Source organism: Cydia splendana, chromosome 12 (genome assembly GCF_910591565.1).
Source record: "Cydia splendana chromosome 12, ilCydSple1.2, whole genome shotgun sequence".
NCBI lineage: Eukaryota > Metazoa > Arthropoda > Insecta > Lepidoptera > Tortricidae > Cydia > Cydia splendana.
This window is the reverse complement of record NC_085971.1, coordinates 20,410,752-20,438,125: the sequence shown is the minus strand read 5'-3', so window position 1 is coordinate 20,438,125 and position 27,374 is coordinate 20,410,752. Positions and strand designations below refer to the sequence as shown.

Here is a 27,374-nt window from a genome sequence, read left to right as displayed (position 1 = left end):
AAGGTACCTTCAAACCCCCTCTACACCCCCAGCACACCCCCTACCCTCGAGGACTTTTAGTATATTTATCTGGACACCACAAGGTATGCCTGTACCAATTTTCAAAACTACACGAATTATTTCCGCAGCTTGCCCAAATTCGGTTTAATTTGACGTGGCTAAATATAATAACTAATATACTTATAAGACTCCGAGTACAGTACAACAACGCGTTTCGTGCAATGTCACGGCTACCGTGGCGGTGTAGTGCGTCTGGTATGTTCGCCGAGAACAGAGTAGATGACTTTTACACTATAATGCGTAAAAGGCACTGGTCGTTTGTCGGGAGAGTGAGTGAATCGACGAACAGCATTGTTAATGTAGTGTACACAACCTGCTACTTTATTTATTTATTTACATAAGGAGATCCAACAGCTAACTAAATGACAATGGAATCTTAAATAGATATATAGAGCCAATTACAGGAACTCGCAAATAGATGATTTATGAGCAAGATTTCCGCTGCACCTATATAATTAGTAGGTACCTACTTTTTTAGTTGTAATTCATAGCTTTAATTTTAGTTTATTATTGTAATATTGTAATGAAATGGAATGGGTTTATACCTTAATAAATAACATTTTTTTTTATTATTATTATAATTTACTCGTAAATTAGAATACATTTAAGTACTTTTAAGTTATTGCCCATCAAACTATGCTCTGATAGATCAGGTTAAAAACATCGAAATGCCGGGACGTGCCCCTAACCAGCCCAATGTTTCAAGTCGAATGTAAGAACTTAATTTCGCTTCGCTCGCTCGTTCGAATACTTAGTATTATAATTAAGATAACGCTTAAAAATACCTATTAAGCATAGTGCACGTACCTACAATTATACGCTCAGTCGCTCATATAATTAGTAATGGTTTATTATTCGAAGAAATAATAAATTTCAGTGCGTCCGAGAGACTGAGCCATGTTTCAAATAGCTATTTACATATTATTTCTCCGTAAGTACAAACAATACTATACCATCGTCATTCTCATTATCATGTCTGTTATGATTTTTAATTGATAATGTAATATTGGTGTGATTTTTAATGATAAATTAATATTTAACGACCTTTTGGTCACAATTATTATGGCTAGCAACACTAATGTCAGTTTTGACAGCCCGCTTCTAACCAGCCAATCAGAGAAGAGTATTATGAGGCGCCAATCCGACTCGTTTCCGGTCCGGTTTCTGGGCGCCATGATGATCGCAAAAGGCGGTCATTATGGTGACAGCGCTTGACGAGTGCACTTGTATTGTAAAGTGAATAGTGATACTTGCTATCTTTAATCTAATAAAATTGATTACATTACGATTGAGTTTGAATTCTTGAAATCTCAGAAGAGGGGACGAACAACAAGTGAGCAAGGTATGTTATTTTGAAATTGAGACATTTAGTTTTGATTTTTCTCTTAAAATTGATAATTGTGAAAGTGAACCGTACCGTTAAGTGGTTTAGCTGATTAGAGTAGCTAACCGTAATCAGTATCCATGTGTGTAGTGATGTTAGTAGGTTTCTTAAGCTGATCATTGGAATAGATACGAGTATATAGATAGTAAGTAACCATGTGTGTTGCTGCTCAAGGGCCATGTGTGCTTGTAGTATAACAATGAATAGTTAGCTAGTACGCGACCATGTGTGTTGCTGCTAGAGGGCCAAGTGTGCCTGTAGTATAACAATGAATAGTTAGCTAGTACGTGACCATGTGTGTTGCTGCTAGAGGGCCAAGTGTGCCTGTAGTATAACAATGAATAGTTAGCTAGTACGCGACCATGTGTGTTGCTGCTAGAGGGCCAATGTGTCTGTAGTATAACAATGAATAGTTAGCTAGTACGCGACCATGTGTGTTGCTGCTAGAGGGCCAAGTGTGCCTGTAGTATAACAATGAATAGTTAGCTAGTACGCGACCATGTGTGTTGCTGCTAGAGGGCCAAGTGTGCCTGTAGTATAACAATGAATAGTTAGCTAGTACGCGACCATGTGTGTTGCTGCTCAAAGGCCATGTGAGCTTGGAGTATAACAATGAATACTAAATAGTACGCGACCACGTGTGTTGCTGCTCAAGGACTATGTGTGCCTGTACTTACTGTAGTAAAACAAAGAATAGTTGGCTAGTACGCGACCATGTGTGTTGCTGCTGGAAAGCCATGTGTGCCTATAGTATATCTCGGAATAAAAAAAAAAAAAAAAAAATTGGATAGTCTGCTAAGACTCGACCACGCGTGTTGCAGGGTGCGTGGGTTGTTGGAGTTGAAATTGGTTGACATGGACTTCAGAGTTTAGACTCGATGGTAGACTCGATGGTAGACTCGATGGTAGACTCGATGGTAGACTCGATGGTAGACTCGATGGTAGACTCGATGGTAGACTCGATGGTAGACTCGATGGTAGACTCGATGGTAGACTCGATGGTAGACTCTATGGTAGACTCGATGGTAGACTCTATGGTAGACTCTATGGTAGACTCGATGGTAGACTCGATGGTAGACTCGATGGTAGACTCGATGGTAGACTCGATGGTAGACTCGATGGCAGACTCGATGGCAGACTCGATGGCAGACTCGATGGTAGACTCGATGGTAGACTCGATGGTAGACTCGATGGTAGACTCGATGGTAGACTCGATGGTAGACTCGATGGTAGACTCGATGGTAGACTCGATGGTAGACTCGATGGTAGACTCGATGGTAGACTCGATGGTAGACTCGATGGTAGACTCGATGGTAGACTCGATGGTAGACTCGATGGTAGACTCGATGGTAGACTCGATGGTAGACTCGATGGTAGACTCGATGGTAGACTCGATGGTAGACTCGATGGTAGACTCGATGGTAGACTCGATGGTAGACTCGATGGTAGACTCGATGGTAGACTCGATGGTAGACTCGATGGTAGACTCGATGGTAGACTCGATGGTAGACTCGATGGTAGACTCGATGGTAGACTCGATGGTAGACTCGATGGTAGACTCGATGGTAGACTCGATGGTAGACTCGATGGTAGACTCGATGGTAGACTCGATGGTAGACTCGATGGTAGACTCGATGGTAGACTCGATGGTAGACTCGATGGTAGACTCGATGGTAGACTCGATGGTAGACTCGATGGTAGACCAAATAAGGGGGTTTGATTTAGGAATCGAGTCTTTAGTTTGAAACGGAAATCTGGTACCTATAAGCATGAGTTTTGAAAGCTGGATATTGAACTGTAACTCATTTTAAATTTTATCCTGAGGTTATGGCAGCCGATACCGAAGATGAGACATCAGATGGTCAACGACGCGAGCACACACAAGCTACACGGAAGAAGCGGAGACTAGAGATGCTGTCTTCGTGCCAAGGACCAAGGAAGAAGACCCGCAGGACTGTTCCATCGGCAGATTGGACAGTCGAGGATGTCGCCACAGCCGATGCCGCCACGCCGGTACTTGAGCAACATACTGAGGTGCCAGAAGGACAGCCAGCTACACCAGTTGAGGCAGTCCCACCACAAGGAGTCACGTTTAATGAGGTACTACGGCTTATCAGTTCTTTGCAAGGAGGGAACAAAGACAAGGCACATCAATTGAATAATAGTCAATTAAATAATGTGGTGCCTGAATTTGATCCCTCCAGTAAAGCACAAAGCATAGATAGCTGGATTCATAAAGTCAACGAATGTGTTAAAATATATGACTGGAACGAGAAGCAGACCATACATTTCGCACTTCAAAAACTCACGGGACTTGCTAAGAAATGGTTCGAGTCCTTACCGTCCGTAGTATATAGCTGGGAGGAGTGGCAGACGAAACTTAAAAAGGCTTTCCCAAACGAGCAAAATTATGGTCGGCTTCTCGAAGAAATGCTAGCTCGGACCACGCGTGCCGGTGAGCATTATCGCGAGTATTTCTACGATAAGCTAACTTTACTAAACAGATGTGAGATCCGAGCAAAGAAAGCGGTGCAGTGTATAGTACACGGCATATTAGATAAGTCCGTTAGGAACGGTGCTCAAACTTTAAATTGTGAGGAACCAGAAGATTTATTGGATTATCTCAATTCGCAACGACCTCCTGACGTGCCTTTTAATAGGAAACGTAGTGAAGCTGGGCCCAAGCAGAACTCTTCGGGTCCTACGGGCGAAACCTCTATGACTTGCTTCAATTGTCGTGGAAAGGGGCATTCTTTTAGTAAATGTCCTCAACCCATAGTAAAATGTCAGAAATGCCAACGGGTAGGTCACGATTCTGCATCCTGCAAGCTTAATCCTTTACAACTTAGGAATGATAGCAAAAAGAGCACGGTTGGTGAAGAGCGCAAAGTTCTTAGGATCTACACATTCCGCAATACCAATGATAAGTTTTTTAGAAAGATTGGTGTCAATGGCGGCGATTATGTAGCGTACGTAGACTTTGGTAGTGAGTGTAGCTTGATACGAGAATCCGAGGGCGAGAAAATTAATTTGGCAAAATGTTATTCGGAACTACCTGCAATAAAAGGATTTGGAGAGTCGTTGGTGTTTCCTGTCTATAAAAGCTTTGTGACTGTAAAAATTGACGAAGTTGAAGCTTCTATTGAAGTACTGGTGGTTAGTGATGAATTGTTACAGGCGCCCTTACTGATTGGGCAGAATTTCACAGAGTTACCTTTCGTAACGGTTTTGAAGGACAGCCTTAAGTTGTTCTTTTATAAGAGCCCAATGAATGAAATGCAACAGGATAATTCTGTGAAGTTATTGACTCTTAACTCTACCAAGATACAGGGGGTGAACCTTGTCGAAGTGTATTCAGAAGATTCCTCTTTTTCCGGTGATGTTTATGTTGAAGGCCACAGTTGCGGTGAACCTGGAAAGGAATATCATCTACATCAGGGTGCGTATAGTATCAAGGATGGGAGGGGTCATTTAGTGTTGACCAATTTATCTAAAGATGTGTTGACATTGGACTCAAAGGTTCTTTTGGCCAGGGCTTCACCATTTGTAGAAAAGAAAATTCGCCATGTAAATAGGATTTCCTGCGACATCTCGTCATTAGAGCCAATTGAAAAGAACGATATCAAGGTAGGCAAGGACGTCAGTACAGAGTTTGTCGATAGGTTACATGCGCTTCTTCAGTCCTACCGTGATTGTTTTGCGTTAAATCTGAGCGAAATAGGGTCGGCTAAGGATGTTGAAATGACAATAGACTTACTAGATGACCGGCCAGTAGTCTACAGGCCTTATAGACTGTCGCATTTTGAGAGGGAGCAGGTACGCAACACTATTGAAGAACTTTTGAGCAATGATATTATTCAAGAGTCGAACTCGGACTATGCCAGTCCCATCCTAATGGTAAAGAAAAAAACGGGTGAACAACGATTATGTGTCGACTTCCGGGCTTTGAACAATAAAACAAAAAAAGATTGCTTCCCGCTCCCTCTGATCGAAGACCAGTTGTCGAACTTAAGTGGTAACCGCTTTTTCACCACTCTAGATCTCGCGTCTGGCTATTATCAGGTGCCCATGGCGGAAGATAGTCGACGCCTTACAGGCTTTGTAACACCAGATGGGCACTATGAATTTAAGAGGATGCCGTTCGGCCTTGCTAATGCGCCGGCGGTCTTCCAGAGACTTATTAACCGAATGCTTGGATCGAAGCGATTTGAATCTGCATTAGCATACCTGGACGACATCCTTGTGCCATCTGGTGATTTAGAGAAAGGTATAGAGAGATTAGAAGATGTCTTGAAACTCATCAGGGAGAATGGTCTTACACTTAAACTGTCAAAATGTCGCTTCTTTGACAACACGATTAATTACCTTGGCTATGAAATCTCGGCTGATGGGATTCGGCCCAATGAAGATAAAATATTGGCAGTCAAGACATTTCCTATCCCTCAGACAGTGCACGAGGTTAGGCAGTTTTTAGGCCTGGCTGGGTATTTCCGGAGATTTGTGAAAGGTTTTGGCGAGATTGCTAGACCACTCACAAATCTACTGAAGAAAGATGTGGCATTTAAATGGTCTGAAGTAGAGCTTCATGCTTTCACCACGTTAAAAAGTATGTTGATCGATCGTCCAATATTAGCTTTATACGACTCTAAACTTGACACCGAGCTTCATACGGATGCAAGTTCTCTTGGAGTGGCCGGAATACTGCTACAGTGGCAAGAGAATCCTCGTGTGTTGAAACCTGTAGCCTATTTTAGTAGGCAGACCACTCCGGAAGAGCGTCACTTGCATTCGTATGAGCTAGAAACTTTGGCGATAGTGAACTCTCTAAAAAAGTTTAGAGTGTACCTATTAGGAATTAATTTTAAGGTTGTGACAGACTGTAACGCTATCAGGACAACGTTGACCAAGCGCGACCTAGTACCTCGAATCGCCAGATGGTGGCTCCAAATTAGCGAGTTCACCTTCGATATAGAGTATAGGCCTGGTACACAAATGACCCATGCTGACGCTCTTAGTCGTAATACTAGGTTGACAGATAACGACAACGACTCACACACGTACACTGTTTATAACATAGAAAAAGATGATTGGCTTTTGACCTTACAGCTGTCCGATCCTGATGTAGCACGTATCGTGAAGATTCTTAAGCCGGAAAATGACGAGGAGGCTAGGGACATTAAGAAAAACTATGTGTTCAAAGATCATAAGCTTTATAGGAGAGTAGACGATAATTTGCGTTTGGTAGTGCCGCGAAGCGCGCGGTTTCAAATTTGTCACGCGAACCATGACGATATCGGACACCTTGGCGTAACTAAGACTATAGAGAGGGTTCAAGGGCAATACTGGTTCCCAAAACTTCGTCGTTTTATAAAAAAATACGTGGACAACTGTATATCTTGCGCGTATAATAAGGATAGTTCTGCTAAACAAAAGCAAGGCCAATTGTATCCCATACCAAAAGGCGACAAACCGTTTCACACGATTCACGTGGACCACTTAGGTCCATTTGTAAAGAGTGTTAAAGGTAATGCGTATATTTTGACAATTGTAGACGGATTCACTAAATACGTTTTTGTGAAACCGGTAAAGAATACTAAGACAAAAACCACAGTGAAAGTATTAGAAGATGTTTTTCATGATTTCATGTATCCCGCGCGAATAATTTCCGACCGAGGTACCTCGTTTACATCAGCGGCTTTTAAAAGATTTTGTGATTCTAATGGAATCAAACATATCCTAAACGCGGTGGCTTGCCCTAGGGCAAACGGTCAAGCCGAAAGGTTCAATCAGACTATATTAAATTCCATGATGAGGCATAATTTAGGTCAAGACGAACGAAGTTGGGACGTGTGTCTGAAAAAAATTCAGTGGGGCATAAATAACACCATCAATGCCACCACCCAGAAGACTGCATCGGAGACTCTTTTTGGTATTAAATCTCAAGATGGTCTCTCAAACAAGTTGGGTGTTGAAACCGACGCCGCTCGCAAATCCATGACAGATTTGAGGAGAGAAGTCGATGACAACATTCAAATGAGCCAAACCAAACAGAAACTGAGATTCGATTTAGGAAGAGTTCCCGCTGCAGTTTTTAAGGAAGGGGATTTGGTGAAATTAACTCGCACTAATTTTTACAATAAGGGAAATAGCACAAAACTGTTGTCTAAATTTATTGGTCCCTATAAAGTTGTAAAGATTTTGGGCAACGATAGGTACCAAATAGCCGAAATTCCCGGATTCGGCAAAAAGAAAAGGCCGTTTAAGAGTGTCGTTGCAATCGATAGGTTAAGACCTTGGATCAAGATTAATTCACCTAACCCTGACTCAAATAAGTCTTTATCTAGTAGTAGTTCTAGCGAAACATCAGATTATGAAACAGACGATAATATTCCCTTATCAGAATTTAAAAAGCGATCTCAAAAGAATTAGAGGATAGTATAATTGTTTCATAATGTAACCATTGTAGATACTAACCAGTGTATTTGCTTAAATGACAGAGTGTTATGATTTTACTTGTAGTATTTACTGATATAATATCAGGTTTCAGAAGATAATACAAGCCGATTTTATAAGATTAATTGTCTTACTCATAAAAGCAGTATTGACAGTGTGTAATGTATAAATTAATTAATTAAAGTTGGAATCTCGTTTTGTGAAATTAAAGCTTAAATTTAGTTAATTTTAGGTTGCAGTTATAAGAAAAGTGCTTACTGTGTTATGTTATTTGTAATAGAATCTTAATAAGATTGTCTAATTTAGAATGTGTAATGAGTGTACACCGGGACGGTGTACAAGTCGGATGGCCGAGTGTTATGATTTTTAATTGATAATGTAATATTGGTGTGATTTTTAATGATAAATTAATATTTAACGACCTTTTGGTCACAATTATTATGGCTAGCAACACTAATGTCAGTTTTGACAGCCCGCTTCTAACCAGCCAATCAGAGAAGAGTATTATGAGGCGCCAATCCGACTCGTTTCCGGTCCGGTTTCTGGGCGCCATGATGATCGCAAAAGGCGGTCATTATGGTGACAGCGCTTGACGAGTGCACTTGTATTGTAAAGTGAATAGTGATACTTGCTATCTTTAATCTAATAAAATTGATTACATTACGATTGAGTTTGAATTCTTGAAATGTCAGTCATATTCCATGCTAAAATATTGTCATAAACTGCAATATATTAAAGAAAACGTGATGAAGAGCGGACTTCCGCTTTTTACTCACTCTCACTCACTTTTTAGGGTTCCGTAGTCAACTAGGAACCCTTATAGTTTATCCATCTGTCTGTCTGTTTGTCTGTCTGCCGTCTGTCCGAGGCTTTGCTCCGTGATTAGTAGTGCTAGAAAGCTGCAATTTAAATCAATAAATCCGACAAATTCGTACAATAAAATCTAAAAAAAAATATTTTCATTTCCCATGCTCTGAAAGAGGGTCATTGTTGTTCTAAAAGGTGTACAGAAAATTATACGCTTCCGCACTAGAGCATTTTAGGTTCCAAGTAAGATTTTATTAATATTTAACGATAAGCAATTGAAATTTGGGTATCCATTCCAATTGGATTTGTTATACAATTTCCATACTGATATTTGACTCCCCATTCCATAAATAACGATACTTTTGCCTAAATTGTTAATTGAAAGTACCCTCAAAAAATACTATATAAAATTCATACTTAGTCATATATTTTTTAAAACATGCATTTAATTTTCCTCGTATCGTATCTCATTGCGTTCGAGCGCCAAACTACCTCGGCAGAAATGAGTGCCGGCAGAAATGAGTGCCGGCAGAAATTGGTTAACAATCTACTATTATAAGTGTTACGATATTTCAAGGGTAAAAGATAGTTTTAAACAACAAGTAACGAATCAAATGTTTATTATGCAAAATATCCAACTATTCAAAGCAAATACATAAATATTCAAAATGTCACCAACCTTACGCGAAGACGTCTCGTTCCGAAGTGTCAACTGTCAACCGTGACCGACCAGTTGTGACGTAGCCATTCGTTCACTATGAATTTAGCTAGCAAAGTGTTGCCAGTGCAATATTAATAGTCACGTTACAGTCGGCCATCCTTCAGGAACGAGTCTCTTCGTTCTAGATATTATTCTAATTTTTACAAATACGCTTTAATCACAATATCAGTTTATTTTAGAAATTCGTAATTCGTCTAAAATCTATCTTATCTAAGGATCATGACGTAATTCATATATCAATAATTCAATATCATATACAAGTTCACATAATCCTAAATCAAAAGATCACTCCAATTATAGCCATGAAGTAAGGAAGTTATTCCTCGCTACTCCCCCACTGTCATGACTGCGATGTTAGGAACCACTCCTGGGCGGTGAGTTCGTACACCAATCATGCCCGATTCCAGACACCCTCCCTAAGTGTGGAAGTTACTTCCTTCACAACCACACAATCACTTATGGATATGATTGAGCCACTCCTGGGCGACGAGTTCATACGCCAATCCTGCCCGACTCAATCATTCCTCTATTCATCATTATATCATTATAATCGAGTCACAAACTTATCTAGTTTGAGCCACTCCTGGGCGGCGAGTTCATACGCCAATCATGCCCGGCTCAAACATCGTTTACTATCCTACGTTTTCACAAAAGTCATATTATTATTATCTTAAAATATTAAAGATTCACTTAATCAATACATCCATGGAATTTGAGCCAATCCTGGGCGACAAGTTCATATGCCAATCATGCCCGACTCAAATATCCCTCATTCAAAAATATATTTTCAACATTCGATTAATAGGTTCGATTACATTTTACCAATCAGTGCATTATATCATATCAATCACAGTTCTATAATAGTTAAATCCGTATATTTTACGATAGTAAAGATGGCTAGAATTCACTAATCATGGTAGATTTCAAATTTTAAAGTTAACTGTAAGTATAAAGTTACTATTTATCTAATGTATTGTTCATTATCATTAATCATTCTTCATTGCTCCCATCATCCTCACCATCTTCACTTGAAGAGCAAGCAGCGGTACTAAAGCTAAGCCAAGGGAATATTTTATCAATTGCGACAACTGTCTCATACCTAGCTCCCTTTTTGGTTAAAGGAGTATCCTCCACAAGAAAGCGATCATTTGGTAAAACTTTTTTAATTCTATAAGGGCCTTTACATTTGGCCTGAAGCTTTTTAGATTGACCTGGTCCCGTCACTACAGCCCTCGCAATCCTAACTAAATCGCCCTCTTTGTATACTGTACTTTGTTTTTTGTTTCTGTCATATCGCTCCTTTGTTTTTTCTTGATTTTCTTTTATATTATCCGAAGCTTGAGACCGAATGTCCTGTATTGTTCTATCGTCTACGTTTTTATCCTCAATCTCATCCGCGATTTCGTTTAATATGCCTTGTGACGGGTTTGTAAGTGTTCTACCAAACAAGAGTTCCGTCGGTGTTTTCTTTGTGACGTCATGAACTGTCGTATTTAACCCTAACTGCACATCAGGGAGTAAATCTTCCCAAGTGTTCTTATTTTTGCCATGCACCATGGAACCAAGAGCAGACAAGATCGTCCTGTTGTAACGTTCGACCTGCCCATTGGCCCTTGGTGTAGCAACGGCGTTGAGGATGTGTTTCGTGCCAATTGACTGTATAAAGGTTTTGAATTTCTTACTTGTGAAGCTTGTGCCTCTGTCTGTTATTAACCGCGTATGTCGAGCGTAGTTACTGTGGGGCTCGCAGATTCCGAAGTCAGGAACTCGTACACGACGGCTGGAACGCGCTGGCTGGCTGCTGCAGATTACCTCCGGATTACCGCACCATTACCGGGGCTGTGTAGGGTGTTTAATGAAAACACATTTGTTGATTTATAAGAAAACTTTGGAGAGTGTTGGGAGGCTGGTGCCTCTGTGGCTATTGATGAGTGAGTGACAAGCACTGGACTGGACTGGATAATCTTGCGATACCTCGAAGGAGGTATGCGTGGCCGCGCCCGCCTTCCGGCTGTGACGGCTGATTCGGGTCGCTCCCCACCTCGTGGGGAGGTCAAACGTCATCATTTTGGGGATGACAGTGCTTCTGTTGTGAGGTGGGTTTCTGTGCGTCCATGTTGCTGGCAGACGCGCTGGTGCTGCAGGAGATGGAGCTGTGGTGGTCGTCCAAGGTCGTGCGGGCGGTTAAGCCCGCTACGGCGATGGTGTCTGTAGATGTAGTCGTGCGGGTGGTGTGTCCCGCTCCGGCTGAGGTGCTAGAGGTGTAGGGTCATGGGCGAGCGGCGCATCTTGTCCGAACGGCGATGGTGTCTGCAGTTGTAGAGTAGTAGCGTCCATAGTCGTGCGGGTGGTGTGGCCCGCTACGGCGATGGTGTCTGAAGTTGTGGGCGCCATCGGGATGGGACGTGAGTCCGCTGCGTCGATGGTGCTTTGTTGCTGGAGCCTGTGTTGCCAAGATGGTAAGCGTGACACACACGACTTCGTGGCATGGCACGAAGTATACGTGCGGTCACGACGGCGGAATGAATATATCAATCAATCTGAGTGACAAGCATCCAGGGTGGGCGCGTATATATAGGCGCGCGCGGCGCGATCCCCACCGTGGGTACTCTTGGCCACGCCTACTCAAGGCGTGGGTGTTACGTGCAGAGTAAGTATTTTATTTATTGAACCAATCACAGTAGCGTATTACAAATGTTTACAAAATTAGGGAAAAAAGGTAATATTTAATTGGGGAACAATAAAGACTTATATCTAGACACGTGACATAATAAAATAATAAAAAAATAAGACACAAGTTACATGGTAAAATTAGACACAAGTTACATGGTAAAAATAATGACAATAAACACACAAAAATAGATTAACATAGAAGAACGATTAAAACTAAACATGTATGATTAAAAACTAGCTATACACGACAATCTCCCCCACGTGTGTCAACACCGTCTGATTGCGAGGAGTATATAGGTATAAGCCGGGAAACTGGGCGGCGGACGTCACCTGCGCGGGTGCGAACAATGGCTACTCTTACGTGGCCATCAGGGCCGGGAAAGAGTTGTGCGATTACGCCTCTAGGCCATGTTCCTCGTGGCATGGAGCTGTCCGCTACGATGACTACGTCGCCTACATGTAGTTTCTTCACGTTCTGATGAGCACCGGGCCGAGGGAGGAGGCTGGGTCGGTATTCTCGCTGCCAGCGCCTCCAAAAATGGTCGGCTAAGGTCTGCGCTGTCTTCCATGACGAGAGTGACATAGTCGCGTCGGTGAAGACGCCCAGTGGTGACATTGAGCTCGATCGCCCGATGAGAAAATGGTTCGGCGTCAGAGCTTCGCTGTCTAGGTCTGGATTCACTGGTGTCAACGGTCGAGAGTTGACTATGTGCTCGGCTTCCAGCAGTAATGTATGCAGAACTTCTTCGTGAGGTGCTCTCTCTTTGAGTGTTACCTTTAGTGACCTTTTCACGCTGCCTACGAGCCGTTCCCATGCACCGCCGGCGGAAGGGTTGCCGGGCGGTATCTTTTTCCAGGTTATGGCTCGCTCGATCAAAAATGGCTTTAAAGTGTCGGGCAGCGTCTTCTTGGCCTCTGCCAGTTCTCGCTCTGCGCCGTAAAAGTTGGTGGCGTTGTCAGAGTAAAGAACTGTAGGCGTGCCGCGTCGCGCTATCATTCTGCGCAAGGAAAGTATCATAGAGGATGCCGAAAGTGAGGCGGCAAGCTCTAAGTGCACAGCGCGTGTCGTGAGGCATGTGTATAGTACACCCCATCTCTTTTCGCGGCGGCGGCCTATTGTGATTTGCATAGGGCCAAAAAGGTCTACGGCTGCAGCGGTAAATGGCGGTTGATTCGCCTGGAGCCTCTCTGGCGGGAGGTCGCCTACAGGAACCTTGAGTGTGGTTCCTTTATAGGTCCGACACCATTGGCACTTGTTCGCTATATAGCGAATATTACCGCGCAGCCCGATAATAAAATATCTCTGCTTCAACTCGTTGATGACGGTTGCGTGGTTGCCGTGGTCGAAGAGCGCATGAAAATGATGTATTAGCAGCTTGACGAAATCTTCTTTTGCGTGTAGAACGGGTATGTGCACGTCTTTGTCAATTCTAGCGTTTAGCACTATGACTCCGTTCTTATCAAGTTGTATTGCTATCTTATGCAGCGGAGACTTCTTCGGTAGAGGCCGCCCAGTTTCCAATAGCTTAATCTCCTCTGGAAAGGCAGCATGTTGACTCCGGCGAATTAGCAATATCTCTGCTAAATTTAAATGCCCCTTATTCATTTCTGTATCTGTTTTCTTAGATAGCAGTGAGGCTTTAAATACCTCGGCGGCAACCAGAACCCTAGCGGTGGCGCGAACTAGTCGTACGAACTTTGAGAACCTACTTACCTCCGGCAGGTACTCAAACTTATTTTTCGCGACACCTACTGAGCATACGAGTTTGTTGACGCGCTCTTCGCCCGTATCGGCGACGGGCGTTGGCGCTTTTTCGGTCGGCCAATGCTCTTCCGGTTTACGTATAAAATCGGGCCCTATGAACCACCGATGGTTCACTCCGAATTGCGCAGGTATACCGCGAGTCGCGTCGTCAGCCACGTTAGCTGCACTAGGCACCCAGCGCCAGTTGGCGGGGGTGGTAGTGTTCTCGATTTCTGCTAACCTATGTGCTACGAATGTTTTATACCTACGTGGGTCCGAACGTATCCACGTGAGCGCCGTTTTGGAGTCAGACCAAAAATACTTGTCCTTTATTACGTAATCTGACTCCTTGACTATGGTTTCCGCTAATCTAGTAGCTAGTACGCAGCTCTGCAATTCCATCCTCGGAATGCTAACTACCCGGAGAGGCGAAACGCGGGCCTTAGCGGCTACTAACGCGGAAGTTCTAGTCCCCTCGGGGTTGACGCTAACTAAATACACGGCCGCGGCATATATTTTTTCGCTCGCGTCGCAAAAAACATGCATATATGCCTCCCTATTAAATGCGGGCACGTGTCGCGGAATCTCTAAGTCTCGTAATTGTTGTACGTTATCGATGAACGATCGCCAGGCGGGTGCGAGTGAGACGGGTATAGGCGAGTCCCAACCGATTCCTGTCCTCCATATTTCCTGCATTAACGCCTTGCCTAAGACGGATATGGGGCTTACGTAACCGATCGGATCGAATATTGACATCGCGCTACTCGTTACCTGTCGCTTCGTTGGCAATTTCTGACCGTTAAGTACGTCTTCGGGCGTATTACGAAAGTTCACGTTGAAACCTAAGGTGTCACGCTTGTGATTCCATTTCAAACCTAATGTACGTTCGCTCTCGCTCGCGCCTAACAAAGACGTTTCCTCTTTGCTATTAACTACGTCAGAAATTACCGCAGGGTGGTTCGAAGCGAACCCGCGGAGTTCGAAGGACGCGCGCATGTTTAGCTCGTAAATATCGTTTACTACGCGTCTGGCGTGTTCCTCTGACGTGTCGAGGGCGATCAACATGTCGTCCATGTACGTATTTTTAATTGTTTTTTCAGCTGCGATCGGAAACTCAGTACTATGCGTTTTTGCGTTTTCGTTTTTGACATATAACGCGGTTATCGGCGACGCTGCCGATCCAAATATAAGCCGCTTCATTCTGTACTCTTGTGGAGGAGATGTACGGTCTTCCCCCCTCCAAACGAAACGTAACGCGTCCCGATCTCGCTCTACTATTTCGATCTGCAAAAACATCTCTTTGACGTCGGCTATTACCGCGATTTTACCTTCGCGGAACCGCACTAATACGCCAAAAAGTGACTCTAACAGATCGGGGCCGGCTAACAGCGCGCTGTTTAGCGAACGTCCGTATGCTGTAGCAGCCGCGTCCCAAACTAACCGCATTTTACCGCGCTGTGGGTGAAATGTGGGGAAATGAGCTAGGTACCACGTCCGGGGTGAGTCGGGGGGCGGGGGCGAGTTCATTTTCTCCGCGTAACCTTTATCGAGCAAGTTGTTCATGTGTTTCGTATATTCGGCTTTCAACTTTACGTCGCGGTCTAGTTTACGTTCTAGACTGAATAGCCGCTTTAACGCTTGCGCTCGGTTATCGGGGAGTTTTTCGTCGTCAGTTCGCCATAATAAGCCCGCTCGATACCGATTCTCCCCCGGTATCTTATCACACGTGGCTTTTAATAAGTTTAGCGCGCGTTGGTCGGGATCGGCCCGAGGCAACTTTTGAGAAACGCCTAACGATTCTATGTCGAAATGCTGTTTCATAAGCTCTAGAGCTTCGTCGTCCGCGGTTTTGGGCCGTGCGTGCCCTACAAAATTTACCGCGGCGCGACGCGTTCGGTCTGGGCCGTGTAGGACCCATCCTAATCTAGTTAGACTCGCGACGGGAAGGTTAGGCGGGCCGTCTATGACTTGCCGAGAAATGATGAGGTGCCAGTTATCTTGGCCTATCACGATAGTAGGTACTGACGTCGGGTAACTTAACTCGTCCGCGATTTTCGACAAATGTTCGCACTTGTCGACTAAGTCACGTGGTACGCCTTGCGAACCTATACCTATATCGCCTATCGTGAGCACCTCCATTAACTCCAAATGTCGGCTACAAAAACCCCTAATCGCGACCTGTAGTGAATACGAATCAGGGTCTGTGACTCTGCCGCCTATTCCTTCAATTTCTAGCGTCTCTCCGCGTACACGAGGCGCGATTTTGTCAGCTGTCTCGTGCAGCATTAAAGTCATTGCCGCGCCTTCATCGAGTAGCGCGAGGGTTTGTACGGTACCTAAAGGTCCCGACACCTCTACAGGCATGACTTTAAGATACGTTTGCGGGAGTCTAATATTGTTTACAGATACGGCCGGCGTACTGTTACCGTTCGCGGGCGCGGCCGCGTTCAGTCCGTGTAACAGCTTACTGTGTCCGGCTTCGCACTGATTTACACCGCACGCGACGTATTTACACTTAAACGGCCTACGGTGATTCACGTCTAAACATCTGTAGCACAATCTAGCACCCTTCACCAGATCCCATCGCTCAGATATCGTCGCGGCTAAAAACTTTGAGCACGCACTGACTTTGTGCTCGTTCCCGCTCTTACAAATGGCGCACGTACTGCGCGAGACAGGGACGAACGATACCTGCTGTTTGGGTCTAGCTCCGGTTGACGCGGGTTTTTTTTTATTGTTATTTTCGCGCGGTTTTACTTGTGCGACAGTATGTTTACTACGCGATCTACTCTCCGTTTCGCGTGGGTAATCTTCGTGGAAATCTGACTCCGAGCCCGTGCTACAGTCGCGGGAGAACGCGGGGACGCGAGATCTAGAGGGAGCGTTGCTCGACCGCCTAGGTTCGTGTTCAAAAGATACCGTGTTCACTACAGCTCGCGATCTAGTAGCCGGTCTGCGGTTTACGCGTTTGGCTGCAGTACTAATGTCGTTGAGAAACTCAGATAAAGCGGCTAAGCCGGGAGTTTCCGAATTAGTCTGCCTATATTTGGCCCATTCGTAACGCACTATCAAATTTAATTTGTCCACTATTTTGTTCACTAGTTCAGGCGCGTGCAAATATTTTTCTTGACGCAATGATTTCACGGTGGCGACGGCGTTCGTGATATGCGCGGCAAACGACGAGATATTAGCATTGTCTTCCGACAAACGCGGCATGCGTTTGATATTATGCAGCTCCGTAAGTACAATTTCCTCGGGGTCGCCAAATTGCCGTTCTAGCGCTTCCATAATTTCGTATGGATCCTAAACAGTGTACATGATCGATTTTACGGCCGTCCGGGCCTCGCCTTTAAGCGCGCGTCTGATTCTACTGACATTATTGACGGCACTAAACATGGGCGACGTGTCCTCGAACTCCGCTCTAAACGATATCCATTCGGTGATATCTCCGCCGAACGGGGGTAACTCAGGCGGCTTGTGATACATCGGCGGGTAGGTACCGTGTGGTACCTCTAAATATCGCGGTTGCGGTTTGCTGGCCCGGTCGGGCGCGGCGCGCGGCGCGGTCTCTTTCGGCGGCGGGATTTTTACGTTTTTACGCGCGATCTCGCGCTGTAGCGTCGCTTGTCGTTCTACCCAACTTCTAGTTCGTACCTCGGCCTCGGACTCGACACTGCCGCCGTCAGACTGCGCCTTAACTTGGGCAATCTGCAGCATTAACTTGGCAGTATCGGACTCTGCTTTGGCTACGACTAGAGCGGCTTTACGAACCTCGAGCTCTGCTAACAGCACGGTTAATTCACTATCGCGGTCCCTACTTACCGATTCGCGAACAGACCTAACTGACTCGCGAACAGACGGCGCTCGCGGCGGCGGCGCAACAACGGGTGGCACTAAAGTATTCGACCGACTGCGAACTACCACTGTATCGTTATGACGCTCGTCTGAGTGTACCGACTCATTTTCTTTCTCATCACTAGTTTTCTGGTCGCCACTGGTGCCTTTGCTCCACGTATTGGTTGCGCCGGACGTAGTATTGCCGGACGAGGGCGTAGGCGTGGGGACAGGCAGGTCCCGTTTGCGTGAGCGTAGTGATCTTCCGTCTTGCGACATCTTCTTCTTTCTTGATTTTTACGCACACAACACAACACAACACTTGACACACGCGGGGGGTCCCTAACTATATACAAATTTACCTGCCTAACGCCTATGCTCTGACGCTACCGAGCGCAGCGTCAGTGCCCCTAAGCGTGGATCCCTCGGTGCACTGAATCTCCCGCAATGGCTAAAGTGCAAGGCCTAGAGCGTTCGAAAACAGTGTGATGGTATCACCATGTGACACATGCAACTAAAGTTGCCAGGACACGTGAGTGGAGGCGAACCTACGACACTGCACGGTCCACCGGCAAGCCGGTAATGGTGGGTTACGGAAAAGGTTGGTATGGTAAGGTCTGAGCCGAAGCGAACTTCGGGGGCTCAGCGCGTTCGTTTTTCTTTGTTCTCCTGAATTAAGTATAGTTCTACTTAAAATTCAGCGCGTACTTGTTTCTTTCTTCATTCGGCAAACGAAGGACCATAATGTCGAGCGTAGTTACTGTGGGGCTCGCAGATTCCGAAGTCAGGAACTCGTACACGACGGCTGGAACGCGCTGGCTGGCTGCTGCAGATTACCTCCGGATTACCGCACCATTACCGGGGCTGTGTAGGGTGTTTAATGAAAACACATTTGTTGATTTATAAGAAAACTTTGGAGAGTGTTGGGAGGCTGGTGCCTCTGTGGCTATTGATGAGTGAGTGACAAGCATCCAGGGTGGGCGCGTATATATAGGCGCGCGCGGCGCGATCCCCACCGCGGGTACTCTTGGCCACGCCTACTCAAGGCGTGGGTGTTACGTGCAGAGTAAGTATTTTATTTATTGAACCAATCACAGTAGCGTATTACAAATGTTTACAAAATTAGGGAAAAAAGGTAATATTTAATTGGGGAACAATAAAGACTTATATCTAGACACGTGACATAATAAAATAATAAAAAAATAAGACACAAGTTACATGGTAAAATTAGACACAAGTTACATGGTAAAAATAATGACAATAAACACACAAAAATAGATTAACATAGAAGAACGATTAAAACTAAACATGTATGATTAAAAACTAGCTATACACGACAGCGTAGGTGACCCAAAATAACTGAAAAGCGTTTTAAATGCCCTAATGCTTTCCTTAGTTTTAGTGCTTCGAACAGGAAAAAGGCTTACGTATTTTGTGAAAGCATCCACCATCACTAATATGTAAGTAAAACCGCGTCTACTTTTTGGGAATGGGCCGAGATGGTCGGCGTGGAGTGTGTGGAACGGAACGTCAACCTTTGGGATGGGGTGTAGTAGTCCCTCTCGGGAGCCTGCTGGCAACTTATGGTGAGCGCACTCAAGGCAAGCGGATACGTATTTTTTTATAAATTTACGCATCTTTGTGAACCAAAATGAGGAACGTATCCGCTCTAGCGTCTTCTCAAACCCAAAATGACCTACGCTGTCATGGTTAGCTTTCAGAAGTTGCCAACGGACTCCTTTTGGGACTACCCACCTCGTTCCACCATCTTTAAGTACGCGAAAGACCCGTCCATTTTTAAGTGTATAATCCTTGTAAATACTAACGATCTTAGGTGTCTCCGGGTCTTCAAGCATATCCTTTATGCGTTTGATTTCGTCATCAGAGGACTGCACAGTGGTTATCCAATCTTCAGTACCAACGGATAAAACATCCAGTGTATGTGTTGGCTCAGGACCCACTGATACAGGTCCCCTGCTGAGGGCATCAACGTGTGACATTCTTTCACCCGGACGATATTCGATGGTGCAGTCGAATTCTAAGAATTGTATCCACCAGCGTGATATGCGTGGGACAAGGTCCCTTTTAGTAAAAGTCGACCGTAAGGCGTTGCAATCACTGACTATGGTGAACTTTATACCGATAAGGTATGTACGAAATTTACTCAGAGAATTCACAACAGCAAGCGTCTCGAGTTCAAATGAATGTAGTTTCATTTCATCAGGCTGAGTTTGACGGCTATAGTAAGCGACTGGCCGCCAGGCATCGGATTGTTTCCTTTGCATCAGTATGCCTGCAATGCCGAATTTGCTGGCATCTGTATGCAATTGCGTCTCTGCAGTATGGTCGTACAATGCTAGAACAGGCCTATCTACTAGTTTCTCCTTTATGGTTTGAAAAGCTTGGTTCTCTGAGTCACTCCACTGCCAGGGAGTATCTTTCCTCAAGAGGTTCGTCAAAGGCCTCGCTAATACGGCGAATCCCTTAACGAACTTCCTGAAGAAACTCGCCAACCCGAGGAACCTCCTTATTTCGTGTTGATTGGTTGGTGTTGGGAATTTGGCTACGGCTTCAGTTTTTGAGAGCCCGGGCCTTATACCATCCTGATCTAACTCAAATCCAAGGAAATCAATTTTCTCTTGGAAGAAGTGACACTTTTCCATTTTTAAAGTAAACCCTGCTTCTTTCAACAAGCCCAACACCTCTTTGAGACGTTCAAGCCCTTCCTCGAAGGACTTGGACGGTATCAAAATATCGTCCATATAAATTACGACATAGCTCACTTTAGATTTACTGAGGACTTTGTGAATTGCTCTCTGAAAAACGGCAGGAGCGTTTGCCAAACCGAATGGTACCCGGTTGTACTCATATAAACCGTCGGGTGTGACAAACGCTGTTTTCTCGCGGGAATTCTCGGCTATAGGAATCTGATGATAGCCTGAGGCTAAATCTAGGGATGTAAATAACGACTGGCCAGAAAGCTGATCCAATAGATCCTCAATATGTGGCAAAGGATAATGATCTCTTTTGGTGCGGCTGTTGAGAGCGCGGTAGTCTACGCAAAGGCGTTTTTCACCCGACTTCTTTTTGACTAATACGATTGGGCTCGCATAAGGAGACTCGGAGTCACGCACTATTCCATGATCCAACATATCACTAACCATGTCCTGAACTAGCTTACGCTCGGAATTAGCTAATAGACGATACGGTCTATATACTACTGGAGTAGTGTCCTTAAGGTGAATCTCCATCTCAGTCACGTTAGTAAACCCTAAGTCGTGCATTCCAGTTGAGAAACAATCTTTAAATTCACTTAGTAACTCTTCGCATTGGCGTTTCTGGCTATCGGTTAACTGTTCCCCACATTTGGGTCTTACGGATTCCTGAGGGAGCAAGTCATTTGAAATATGCAAAACTCTCTTACTACTACCTACGAATTTGGCGCGAGTAATAAGGGTGTTTTCTTTAAAGTGTAGCGGTGTTGAGCTAACATTCTGAATAAAAAGATTGCAGTTAACACCTTTAACTTGGTATTCACCTGGCATAAGGTAGTATTCTTGCCCAACGGGACCCCTAATCGACCCATTCACATAAAAATTGCCATGACAAGAAATGTTAGACTTTACTGGAACAGATATCATTTCACCTACATCGATGGAAACATCACAAGCCGTATTTAACTCAACTTTAATATCATCTACATGTTCTGTTCGTTCAAACTTCAATTCTTTCGGAGTCTTAATAATCGTCAACGTAGGTCTCTCCGTATAACTATGTCCAAGTAAGATGTTACATTTCATTAAATGGTCATCTACTATAAATACTTCTACATTCCTTTCTATAATGCCCTGAACCTCTATATCAGCAAAAGTAAAACCCAATGGTAAGTATGGGACGTTACCTAGGCCTGTCAAGTAAGGACCCGTAACTTCCTTCCAAGTAATACCCAATTGCAAAGCAGCATTTTTCTGAATAAGAGTAGCCTCACTACCTAAGTCTACTTGGCACAGAATGGGGATACCGTTTATGTTTATTAGAATCTTATATTTGTCGCTAGTATTTTCAGACACTGAAACTCTAAGAACACTTTTCTCCTTAGGTGGATTTTCTTTGGTTTTTGTACAATGTAGAGAATCGTGACCAATAAAGTTACAAGTAGTACACTTTAATAGGGGTTTGGGACATTTAAAGCTAGGATGTCCCACACCCTGACAATTAAAGCACTTAATAGTTCCCTTCTGGCTATTACTTTTAGTTGCGCTACCGTTAACATCACTAGGCTTTGATAAAGAACTATTTGTGTTACCTGGACGCCGATCGCGGTTCATATTATTTGCATTATCTAATTGATTTCTATTATTCGATTTTATGGTTTTAAAGAATTCAAGTACATCTTCAGGCTTGTCAAATTTGGCTGCTTGGGCGCCTACGCGCACACCTCTGTCATCAATCGCGTAAAGTAAACAGTCCACAGCTTGCTTTCCAAATATCTTACATCTATTCAAAAGATTAATTTTGGCAAAGTAATACATTTCAAATGATTCCCCAGGGCGTACCCGTCTATTAAGCATATCAGTTAATAATTCAGCGTAATTTTCAGTGGCTGGAAAAGATTCTCTCAATAAATCTTTCCACTCAGTCCATGTATGCTTAATTGAGGGTAGACCCTGATACCAGGTTTTCGCAAGTCCAGTAAGTTTTGGCAGAGCGTAGTGAATCGTTTGTTTATCGTTCCAGTTATAAATTTCTGAGCATTCCTCGACTTTATCGAGCCAGACATTTACTGTCTGCTCTTTCGACATAGGGTCAAACTCAGGTATGACATTATTTAAACTCGAGCCAGAAAACGATTCACTATGCCCAGTCTTTGATTTTAATAATTTTACAAACTCATCAAGAAGACTTGATGTTGCTTTGTGCTTCTCATTTTTATTTCCATCAAAGTCAGGGCTGCGTTCCTTAGCAGGTGTTCTTAGGCAACGATCACGAATATGACGGTGGTTTCGTGGCGTATTTTTGCTACGGGCTTGGCCACGAGAGGCACGCAATGCTGGCAAAGAACGCACTTCCCGCTCGTCGTTTATTCGTGAACGTTTGCAACGTACCTCACTTTCAAGAATCTTGAGCTGTTCTCTTTTCCGTATGAGCTCCTGCTCTCGCTGTCGCAGTGATTCAGTGCTATCGATGCTCGAACTTCGGCGACGACTGCGGCTAGGCCTCGTCCGCGAAGCGCGATCATCACGACGACTGCGACTGCGACTTGGCCGTGTCAATGAGTTGCGGGGTCTGCGTAGGCTGCGGCTGCGGCTGCGGGTATGTCGCGTTCGCGTACTCCGATCATCACGGCGACTGCGTCCACGGCTGCGTCGCGAGCCTCCAGGCCGCTTTCTTTCAGTATCTTCGTCACTCATTTTCTGAAACTCGGATACATTTATGTCAGTTCTTGAAGTTGGAAAGCCTTAAACAATTAAATTAACAGAACATAAAAGTCAGTGGAATCGATCACTCGGTCTAACGTTACATAAATTTATGTCGGAATAAGATAATTAGTCATCTATTTCAATTATTAAGAATGAGGGTAAGTCACAAAAATCACCTTATTGTAAAGTATTCTATTCTTTTTTCTTTTTAAATCCATATTCATCCAATCCATGTCTGTTTATTTTCACGATTAATTGTACACAATGTATATAAGTATATTTATTCTTTCTATTTTTAACTATATTTTTGTATTTTATCGATATTTGAAGTAATTAAAAAAATAACTTTTATCAACCGTTTCTCTTTAATCCATGTTCATCTGCTTCAAAATGTATTATTTTTATTACTAAAAACACTAAATATATATAATATTATTAGTTCTTTAATATTTCACTTATATTTTAGCAATTAAACAACGTTTTCAAAAAAAATATTAAAGATGTCGGTAGGATTCCAATTTGAAATCCATATGCATCAGTTCACTGACAGATCATTTCTAAAATAAACGATACTTAATATGTTTAAATATTTAAATTCTTTCTATTTTCACTAATATTTTTGGTATAGCTACTCATTTTTTTATTTAATTTGAATTCAATAACGTTCGAGCTAATGGCGTGGTATACGAAAAGTTTGTTTATTTTTTCGCAACGATCCCTACTTCTGATATGTTACGATATTTCAAGGGTAAAAGATAGTTTTAAACAACAAGTAACGAATCAAATGTTTATTATGCAAAATATCCAACTATTCAAAGCAAATACATAAATATTCAAAATGTCACCAACCTTACGCGAAGACGTCTCGTTCCGAAGTGTCAACTGTCAACCGTGACCGACCAGTTGTGACGTAGCCATTCGTTCACTATGAATTTAGCTAGCAAAGTGTTGCCAGTGCAATATTAATAGTCACGTTACATAAGGTACCTCGTAAAGTACACGTAAAGTGGGGGTGTAATTATTTTTCGCTTCAACAGTAAGGGCTATCATTGGATACGTCTTTTAAAACGTTAAGTTTGATAAAATGTGTCCCCCCCCTCTAACTATGTGTCCAAAAATATGAAAAAAATAGTAAACATAGAACTTAAGAAACACATTAAATGAAAACTATAGCGAACATGATCAGTTTAGCCGTTTTTGAGTAAACTGTCTCCCCTTCAGTATGTGTATTTTTTTCAAAATTTTAGACCCAGTAGTTTCATAAAGGGGGGGGGGTTTTACTTTTGAGGTACGAAACCCTAAAAATAGCTTTTTTTATTTATTCAATTCTTATTTAATAGTCATTGGCTGAATGAGTAATGTCGTTGACTATTAGCAGTTTTAGAACGAAAAGTAGATTGTTTAACTCGGGTGAAAGGCACCAAGCATCATTTCATCACTTTGTCAACAATCTTCTATACAGTTTACCCTATTGTGATCCGTCACAATAGGCTAAACTGTGTTCTGAACGTCACAATAGGGCAGGGATATATAATTTATATATATTAGTGACTACTTTAAAATATAGTCAAAACATATGAAAAAAAATTGATGTGTTCTCAAAGTGGTATAAATACATCATGAATAACATCTACTTAAATGTACAGCTTAAAAAAATCCTAAATTATCCTCTTCCAGTCTTTTCCGTTGGCTACAGCACAGACAATCTGGATTTATTCGATACAGAAATAGACGACATATTCAGCAGCGTGATCGGTCCAGTTTACAACAAGAAAACTCCACACCCAATCTACAATAAAACCCTTACTGATGAACGTCGAATGCTCAAATTTCGAACGCTAAATATTCCTTTACTCGAATCGCTCGACGATGAAACACCAAAGAACCCCATGCTCAATCTTCAGGGACAAAGTTACGCTCAAGCGCCCCAGCGCACCCGAAATTACGCTCAAGCGCCCCAGCGCACCCGAAATTACGCTCAAACCTCCTTGCGCACACGAAATTATGCTCAAACGCAGAAAAAATACTCCACACCTCAAGCACCCGAGCCTGCTTCAAAAAGTCAAGTCCTAAAAAGAGAGGACGCAGAAAACATCTACAAAAAACTTTACAAAAACCCCGAAAATAAATTAGAGCTAGAGCAAATGCTTGAACAGCCGATACCCACCAAGCCGGACTTTAAACAAGATATGTTTAACGAAACTACAAGACGATTCAACACACTTTATGCTGAATTTCAAAATTCAAAATGGGTGGATGAAACTGCGAGTATGAATATATCTCGCCGACAGATGACGACGAAGAGATTTCGTCATTATAGACAAAACCCAAATAAAACTATGGTAAATGAAATGATTACAAGAAAATTACAGGAATTGTTCGAAGGGGGTCCCGTTGGATACATAGATCGGAAGTTAATTAAAGAAGAAACTGAGTTATATTACAAAGATCGCAAAGCCATAGAAAGAACTCTAGCACTCATGGCTCAATTCATTTATGGTGCTCAGTATAAGTTCATATACGCTCAGAAGCTCAAGGAAAGATACTCAAAGGTGACTAGATACCAAATAGGATACTCCGCTGCTGTTTTACAGAATTTAAAAATACAGTTTAACAATGGGTACAGGGCGATGTACGAGTTTAATAACGTGTCACAAATTAAATTAACATTTGAGGATGAAGTGATGTATTTGATAAAGATATATGAAAGGCTGTTAAGGATCCGAGTGGAGTTTAATGAGGTAACGAACTATATAAGAGTGCTTGAGTACGAACGTGTACGGAGAGAGCGTTTGAGAATGGCAAAGATGGCTCAAAAAGATCATATCTAGATCCGGACCAGCTATCCCTTTAAATAATATTTTAAATAAATTTCCATTCTGACAAGACTAAGTATACATTTTTATAGTATTTTTGAGGGTACTTTCAATTAACAATTTAGGCAAAAGTATCGTTATTTATGGAATGGGGACTCAAATATCAGAATGGAAATTGTATAAAAAATCCATTTATACCCAAATTTGAATTGCTTATAATATAAAATAATATTGCTTATAATATTAACAATTAAAATTTGGGTATAAATGGATTTTTTATACAATTTCCATTCTGATATTTGAGTCCCCATTCCATAAATAACGATACTTTTGCCTAAATTGTTAATTGAAAGTACCCTCAAAAAATACTATAAAAATGTATACTTAGTCTTGTATTAAAAAAACACGTCATGCATTTTACTTTCCTCGTATTCGAAATAAAAAACAACGGGTTGCACTCAAGAAATCGTACACGGAGAATAACTTTACAAGCTTATTCTCCGTATAAGATTTCTTTCAGTACTATCACCTACTATGTTATATTGAACGTCAACAAGTTAATACATGAATATGGTGAGTCTTACCAAAAAGTTGCATATAACCTTTTTTGTTTAAAATTTATTAAGGATTATTTCTTACCTTGACACTTTATTCCTTCGAGCAACACGGAAGGGAGGCGGCATTCGCACTATTTCCCCTCTGCCGAGGTACAAGATTAGCGCGTCAATCTAATCTAGCGCGGGTAATAAAACTAGTTGCACTTGGATTTTTCACTAGACCGAGTCCAGACGCGCGCGTGAACACTGCTGCACAAAAATGCCTGTTTGCTCGGTTTTTTGTTATAAAAAGAGGTCGGGGACATCAAATTTACAAAAAGAAACTGTTACATCTCACATGTAATATTTTTTTTTTACATATCATACGTTTAATTACATTCAAACACAATTATTATATTTTAGTCTCATGTAATTGTTGGATTTATCGATTTTGCTCGCTCAGTACAAATTGCGGATCGGTCGAGCGACAAATCCGACTTCTCATCTCTCAGAATACAATAACATACTTCAACGAAAATGTGTTAGTGTGCGTGTTGTGACACTTGTCACTCGTCCGTACACAAAAAGAGATCGAGGTTTGCAAGATTTGTCTTTGACGTATGTTATTTTCTATGTATTTGTGTCGTCATTACAGATTGGATTTTGTATGTAAGTGTGTGAGAAGTGCGACTGTGTGCACCTTTCCCCCCGCGAAAAATGGCAGAAAGATTTGTACGGTGAGATATCGCTTGGGCCCCTCCCTTCCGATGTGTCGGAAGCCGGTGTTGCTCGAAGCTTTATTCCTAATTCTAATATTTTTCTCAAAAATTAAAAAAAACCGTCAACCGGGACATATTTAATGCTCGTTAATGGTCGTTAATCGTATCGTTTGAATGTCATCCCTTTGTTTCCCATAAACTTACTGT

The 27,374-nt window shown here is 42.8% G+C and overlaps 2 protein-coding genes across 5 annotated transcripts in view; both read left to right on the top strand.

Annotated features, from left to right (window-relative positions):
• Nucleotides 1-27,374, top strand: part of LOC134795644 (uncharacterized) — a 439,378-nt gene that overhangs the window by 196,280 nt on the left and 215,724 nt on the right. The window lies entirely within an intron of this gene.
• On the top strand, nt 892-26,108 carry LOC134795844 (uncharacterized). The gene is made up of 2 exons (XM_063767779.1): nt 892-991; nt 24,774-26,108. The coding sequence occupies exons 1-2, from the start codon at nt 958-960 to the stop codon at nt 25,925-25,927; spliced, it is 1,188 nt and encodes a 395-aa protein (XP_063623849.1). The 5' UTR covers nt 892-957; the 3' UTR covers nt 25,928-26,108.